The 7,629-nt window shown below is 42.1% G+C and overlaps 2 protein-coding genes across 5 annotated transcripts in view; one reads left to right on the forward strand and one right to left on the reverse strand.

The window, feature by feature from the left end:
• FBXW2 (F-box and WD repeat domain containing 2) overlaps positions 1-140 on the reverse strand; it is a 29,101-nt gene extending 28,961 nt beyond the window's left edge. For all 4 annotated transcript variants that reach the window (XM_045470120.1, XM_045470119.1, XM_045470117.1 and 1 more), the window contains exon 1: positions 25-140. The gene's annotated coding sequence lies outside the window, so the exon portion shown is untranslated. The remainder of the gene's footprint in view (positions 1-24) is intronic.
• A 2,365-nt stretch (positions 141-2,505) lies between these two features.
• B3GALT9 (beta-1,3-galactosyltransferase 9) lies at positions 2,506-5,838 on the forward strand. Its single transcript, XM_045468328.1, has 3 exons — positions 2,506-2,558; positions 2,677-2,866; positions 4,363-5,838. Exons 2-3 carry the CDS (start codon positions 2,861-2,863, stop codon positions 5,464-5,466), a joined length of 1,110 nt encoding a protein of 369 aa, XP_045324284.1. The 5' UTR covers positions 2,506-2,558; positions 2,677-2,860; the 3' UTR covers positions 5,467-5,838.
• Positions 5,839-7,629: the final 1,791 nt, after the last annotated feature.

The following is a 7,629-nucleotide window of genomic DNA, read 5'->3' on the forward strand; positions in this document are numbered from 1 at the left end:
CCGGGCCCCGCCTCACATACAGACCTGGACCAGCGGCCGCCGCTCGGGGTCTGCAACCTCACAGGGGAGCGGCTTCCGGTGCTGCCTGCGTCATCTCCGCGCGTCCCTCCGCCCGTGGCGCCCAGCGGACGCGGGTGCACTTCCGGCCCCGGCCTCGAGGGGGAAGCGGGCGGGCTGAGGAGAGCGCCCAGGGAGGAGGAGCATGCGCAGTATAGCTGGGACCTGTGGCGCTTCATCCTCGACTTACTTCCGTGCCGTATATCGGAATTTGTCCGGAGCCTTGATGTCCTTCGTCGGACCGATCCGACCTTGCACAAACTCTGTGGCGCTTTTCCTTATCCTCACTTTTCGGAGGAGAGGGAGGAAAATTTCAGAGACGTGTCCAAAGTGAAACAACCCATTGAGCCGCCTATCATGCATGTCCCAAACACTATTCTAGGAGATAGGGTTAGTGAGCAAAAAGTACAAAAATACCCGACCGCCTGGGGTTTATATCCCAGCGGGGGAGGCTGACAGATAAATAACTAAGCAAGGCATGGTGCAAGTCTTAGCAAGTGCTCAGGAGAAAAATAAAGCAAGTTAAGGGGATTGGTGAACGAAACAAAGGAGTCAGGTGATCTAGGTTCAAATCCCAGCTCTTGACACTCCGGCTGTGCCGTTGGCCTTACTTACGTAACATCTCTGGATTTATATTCGTCTTCTGCATAGCAGTTATAGTACTTCCTCGTGTGATCCTTCTGAGGACTGAAAGCTGAAGCATAAATCTTTAAGCATCAAAGAACAAAAATTGTGTGCTTCCTATGTGCCAGGCACTCTCCTGATCACTTTGTGTTACCGCATTCAGTTCCCACAGTAGCCCTGCATAGTAGTTACTATTATTAACTCTTGTTTTTAGAGATGAGGAAACCCGGGTCAAAAGAGGGTTAAGCATCCTGCCTAAGGTCATCATAACCGGCTATCTTAGGATTTCAACCCAGCCCCCCCCACTCCCCCCCGACTTCAAGAACTTAAATTCTCCTTGTCTCTCCCTAAGGGCTCATAAACTGCGAACCTGCCTATCTTATACCAGCACCTTCCAATAGGACTTTCAGCAATTATGTCCCCTATTTACATTGTCTAATAAGGCAGCCACTAGCCTCTTGTGACTACTGAACACTTGAAAATGCCTATGTGACTGAGGAAATACAATTTTAATTAATTTAAATATAAATAGCCACATGTGGCTAACGGCTACCCTATTGAACAGACTGGTCCAAGAGATAGAACACGTAATATAGACAGTAAGACAGTCACATATCCAGTTAGTGTTAGGGAATGACCAAGGCGCCAAGCATCCTGAGTCCATCTAGTACGCTTGAAACATGGGAAATAAAAATTTGACTATGTGAAGTAGAAGCCAAGTATGGTGTCTTGAAAGTCAGGCTCCAAGAGAGCAAATTTGATTTGGTAGGCAAAAGAAAGCCTCTGTAGACATCTAAGCCAAACAGTGATGACAACATTATAAGAAATTTTAGGAAGACATGTATGCAGATCAGATAACCTCTATGAAAGGCAAAGCAATACCAAGGTAATTAAGAAAAACAAGCACCCCTATCAATTTGTAGCAAACAAATTGTGGTAGGAGTTTGATGAATCAAACTGAAAATCCCAGACAGAGGTGCTCTAGAGGCAATGTTGTTAGATCTTCTCATGAACAAAGAAACCAAATTGTCGAAATTGAAGCAAGAGGAGAACTGGGAGCAAAATTTATAGCTCTAAGAGATGAAAATTGCAAAATAGGATTTGTATTTAGTTGTTAAACTTAGAATGTATAAAAAATTTCCTTTCATATGATTTTTTTTAGGTTAGATTTTCCCACTTTGTAAAAATTTCCAAGATTGCATGACAAATGGCTGAGCAAACATTGACACTTTTCCTAGCCAAACAATTACAAAAAAAATGCCCTGAGTGGCAGGCAGGAACATCAACATGTGAAAAGAAGAAAATGGTTCAGCCCTGCCTGAAAACAGAATGCTCAATACAACTGCTTATGTGACAGCAACATGAAAATATGCTGAATGTTGTTTCCTTTCTTAAACTTGCTGGTAGAAACAGTGTTTGGAATAATCCCTACATATTCATGCCCCCAGGAAAACGGCAAACAGCAAATGCTTAGTTCCTTCAGTTCTGGCTAAAATGGACTATGTGTTGTTTTCCAGTTTGAGATAAAAAATGCCTGGGTAGGTAGTTGGGGTGACATATAATTGATTCAGTAAACTTCTTGCATAGCCTATACTAGGAATTCAAAATCCTTCCCAATGAGACATAAACCAAAACTTTCATACGATGTTTCTTTGGGGAGGAAAAAAAAAAACGCACCCATTAGGGATGATAAGTATTCCTTGATGTTTTAGTACATGTCTTGCACACGCATATACCAGGGAGCAGGAACTAGTCCAATTGTTTAGTTTCTTGAGAGCACTCTAAAACATACTGTATGACATTTAGAGGTGATGTAGGTGAACTGCTCTTTCAACTCCCACACACATTTCACCAGGAATTCAGCATACCGGCAACAGGTCAGTTTCAAAACATATACAAGGTTGGAAGCGTTTGAAAAGGTTTGTGTTCTCCATTCTTTGTTCCGGATTCACTCTAGCTGTAACATAATCTGCACTTGCTTCCCTATGGAGTCAGCAGGTATTCTGGGACAAAAGCTCAAGTTGATTGGAAAGAAACTTTATCCTTAAAGTCTCAGGCACAAAGCACCTTATTACCTCAATTGCTGTTAGACTGGAATGATGCTGAGAGCTACATTTGGACATAATTTTGGCATCTGGATTCAGTAATTTCCAAAGTCCTGAAACGGTTCACAGACAACATGCAGGTAAGTTTCTTAAATCTTGGAAGCATTTGATATCTATTAAAATAGGTTTGAGAAAGCTGAAGTTTCTTCTATGTGCACATCATCAGCTTTGAGAAAATGGAATGGAATTCAGATTATAATTACAGGGATTTGTTTTGTTTTGTTTTGTTGCCTATTCATTAGGTATAGGAAAGGAAAAGATGGGGGTCAGGATTCTCAGTGGTTAAGCTTTGGACTCTCCCAGACTTGAGTTCCAATTATGACCCTTCCCCACGCCCTTACCCACTGAGATGATCTTTGGCAAGTTACTAAACTTGGATGCTCACCTTAATTTTGGAAATAACCTATATGAAAGGGATGTTACCAAGGCTAAGTGAATTAAGTCATTTAAAGTGCTTAGCACAGTGCCTGACACACTGCAAATGCTCAGTAAGAGGTAACTATTATTATGGAAGGCTTTGTCAATCAAACTCCAATAGAAATTTAATTTCTTTTTTTTTTTTTTAATTTTTTTTTTTCAACGTTTATTTATTTTTGGGACAGAGAGAGACAGAGCATGAACGGGGGAGGGGCAGAGAGAGAGGGAGACACAGAATCGGAAACAGGCTCCAGGCTCTGAGCCATCAACCCAGAGCCTGACGCGGGGCTCGAACTCACGGACCGCGAGATCGTGACCTGGCTGAAGTCGGACGCTTAACCGACTGCGCCACCCAGGCGCCCCGAAATTTAATTTCTTTAATGTTCCCTTGCTCTGTTATATTACGATACTGTATATGCCCTTCCAGATGGAAAGTTTCCATCTTCTTTGATGATGTGGAGTAAGCTTGGCACAGAGCCATCCTAGATCTCTGAAGGGGTGCTATGCAGATAGTGGGAATTTGCCCATATTGGCAGATGTGTTGAATGGATTGGGGGACATCGCTAAAACAGACAATGTCAGAATTCAGTCTCAGATTAAATTGGAAAGTCATAGTAGAAGGATGTAAATGTTTGATAGTAGCCATTGTTCACTGGCCAACAAAAGCAACCGCTTCATGGAAAAATAGCCCTTGACCTTTGTAATTAGAGAAGAAACTGATCCAAGTGCTTCACTTTCAGAAAAAAAAAATCGTATATTTTCCTGTAGGCTTTTAGCACAATAATTCTGCTTGTTACTTTATATCCATATGTCTATGCCTGATTCCTCTTTGCTTTTCCAATGTCTAGCACCGTGCCTTGCATATAGTAAGTAGGCTTTCATCCAAACAAGCGAGAAAACAACCAACTAGCATTTTATTCAGTTTCTACTTCACGCCAAATACTGAACTCTGCAACAGTGGAGAAGAGAGAGCTGTCTCTTCTCTGCCAGCTGTCCAGGAGACCATGATCTAGTGGGAGAGACAGATAACAAAAATAAATGAGAAACACTTAAAATAGTGTATTTCTAAGTGCTGTAAGAAGTATGTATAGCATTCAGTGGGGGTAAAAATAAGAATGGAGACGAAGCTTGAATAAACATGTGTTTTCGTCTTATTTAGGTGACATTCTGCAGACTTCGGACTCACCAGTGGTGTTTCATTCTATTTAATGTTATCCTGTTTCATGCTTTGCTTTTTGGGGCTGATTTTGTGGAAGAATACTTTCTGCATGCTTTGCCTTATGTGGATATGAAAGCTCTTGAAATTAAGGAGAAGGCAAGAAAATTGAACACGGAGCCCCTAAGAAGTAATCTTTCCAAGTATTACATCCTGAGCCAGTCGGAGCTGTGTAAAGGGAAGAATATATTTTTACTCTCTCTTATCTTCAGTAGCCCGGGAAATGGAACAAGGCGGGACCTCATCAGGAAAACCTGGGGTAACGTGACCAGTGTTCAAGGGCACCACATTCTCACACTGTTTGCTTTGGGAATGCCCGTTTTGGTAACTACCCAGCAAGAAATAGACAAAGAGTCCCATAAGAATAATGATATAATTCAAGGAATCTTCTTGGACAGTGCTGAGAACCAAACCCGGAAAATCATCACGATGACGCAGTGGGCTGTGACTTTCTGCCCTAATGCCCTGTTCATTCTTAAGGTTGATGAAGAGATGTTTGTCAATGTCCCGAGCTTGGTAGACTATCTTCTTAATCTGAAAGATCGCCTGGAGGATGTCTATGTAGGAAGAGTTATCCATCAAGATACACCCAACAGGGATCCTAATAGTCAAGAATTTGTCCCTTTCAGCGAGTACCCAGAAAAGTACTACCCAGATTACTGCAGTGGCGAGGCTTTTATTATGTCCCAAGATGTGGCTCGGATGATGTATGTGATTTTCAAAGAAGTACCCATAATGGTTCCTGCTGATGTGTTTGTAGGAATTTGTGCAAAGTCTATTGGCCTTATACCCATCCACAGTTCAAGGTTTTCTGGAAAAAGGCACATCAGATACAACAGATGTTGCTATAAGTTCATTTTTACATCCTCAGAAACTACAGATATTGAAATGCCCCTGGCGTGGAAGGAAATTAGCAGTGGGAAAGAATGTACCCTGTTTGAGACTTACTACGGGCTCATTTCCTGCAAACTTCTGACATACTTTGACAGCCTTAAACGTTTCCACGTGGGTACCATAAAAAATGATGGCATGTATTTGGGTGATTAGTTTTGTTTTGTTTTTTTTTTTTGCTTTTTATTATAAATTTGGCCTTTTTAAATTAACTCATACCTCGTTATAGAAAGCATCCCTCCTTCCTTGTGTTTTATGTACTTTCTTTTAGCGAGTTGCAAAATGTTATTAGTGCTCAGATGTACTACATCATATTGAGATTTCATGTTACGAAATCTAAGTTGAGATAGCACTCTTTTCAAAATAAAACATTCTATCCAAAAAAGGGAGAACATGACATTTAATTATAACCCAAAGTCTTGTTTCTCTTTGCAGTCATTGAATTTATAAAAATCATATTCTGTGGAACTGTCGTGATTCAGCAATAGCAATGGCAACTAATTTTTGCGAATGCTCAGAATTAAAGGCAAACACTAAGGAATTTGTTGAACAAAATTGTCATCTTGTATGTAAGCAGGAAGCATTTTACTCATTGGGTAGTGGAATTACATTTAATTTAAAAGTATGAACCACATAGTATATGGACTTGGATAGCTAACTCTTTGTAAAGCAATTTTCATCAAGTTCTAATTAGCCAGTGCTTTACAGACGAGATGCGACACATTCACATTCCCTGCTAATGTGTACACTCTGAGTTAGTTTCCTAGAAATGCTGTAAAAAAAGTACCACAAACTCGGTGACTTAAAACAACAGAAATGTATTTGCTCTAGTTTTATTTTGTATGACAAATTTTTATTTTTTTATTTTTTTATTTAAAAAAATTTTTTTTCAACGTTTATTTATTTTTGGGACAGAGAGAGACAGAGCATGAACGGGGGAGGGGCAGAGAGAGAGGGAGACACAGAATCGGAAACAGGCTCCAGGCTCTGAGCCATCAGCCCAGAGCCCGACGCGGGGCTCGACCTCACGGACCGCAAGATCGTGACCTGGCTGAAGTCGGACGCTTAACCGACTGCGCCACCCAGGCGCCCCCAAATTTTTTAATGTTTCTTTATTTTTGAGAGACAGAGTGAGTCTAGGGGAGGGGCAGAGAGAGGGAGACACAGAATCGGAAGCAGGCTCCAGGCTCTGAGCTGTCAGCCCAGAGCCCGACGCGGGGCTCGAACTCACGAGCAGTGAAGATCATGACCTGAGCCACCCCAGGCATCCCTCTTTGTTGTAGTTTTAAAGACTAGTTTTATTTTTTTTTCAACGTTTATTTATTTTTGGGACAGAGAGAGACAGAGCATGAACGGGGGAGGGGCAGAGAGAGAGGGAGACACAGAATCGGAAACAGGCTCCAGGCTCTGAGCCATCAGCCCAGAGCCCGACGCGGGGCTCGAACTCACGGACCGCGAGATCGTGACCTGGCTGAAGTCGGACGCTTAACCGACTGCGCCACCCAGGCGCCCCTAAAGACTAGTTTTAAAGACGAAATCAAGGTGTTGGCAGGGCCCTGCTCTCTCTGAAGCCTGTGAGGGAGAATCCTTCCTTGTCTCTTCGACCTTCTGGGGGTTGGCAACCATGCTTAGCATTCTTTGGCTTGCGGACAGACCGCTTTAATCTCTGCCTCCATCTTCACACATGGCCTTCTGTCATGGGTCTGGGACTTTGTATAATCTCTGCTCTGTGCTCCAGATTTTCTCGTTCTTCTAAGGACATGTCATTGGATTAGGACCCAAATGACCCCATCCTAACTTGATGACATCAGCAAAAACTCTATTTCAAAATAAGGTCACATTGACAAAAATCAGGGGTTAGGATTTCAACATTACCTTTTTTGGGGACACAATTTAACTCACAACATACTTGGTGATTTCTCTTGTGGAATAACTAGGCACTAGACCAATGTTCCCATTCTGGGGCCCTCGGAATTTTAGGTGTCCCCGAAGTAATACACTTTGAAAATCTCTGCCATGACACTTACTACATCATATTTCTGGATATATTACTAAAATATACTGAGCCTCAGTCTATGTACAGATTCAGCCTTGTAGGACCCGTGGACTAAATGAGACATGTCAAGCACTAGCATTGGATTTGGCCCATAGAAAATGACCGATAAGAAGAGGTAGCATTTAAAAACATATGTTCTGAGTGTAACAGCTTAGGTTCAAATCTTGGCTCCACTTATCTGCTGTGTGATCTTGTACAAGTTCCTTATCTCTGCTGTGCCTCGGCCTCATGTGTAAACAGGGTAATAATAGTATTTTATTCCT

Source organism: Leopardus geoffroyi, chromosome D4, assembly GCF_018350155.1.
Source record: "Leopardus geoffroyi isolate Oge1 chromosome D4, O.geoffroyi_Oge1_pat1.0, whole genome shotgun sequence".
Classification (NCBI taxonomy): Eukaryota; Metazoa; Chordata; class Mammalia; order Carnivora; family Felidae; genus Leopardus; species Leopardus geoffroyi.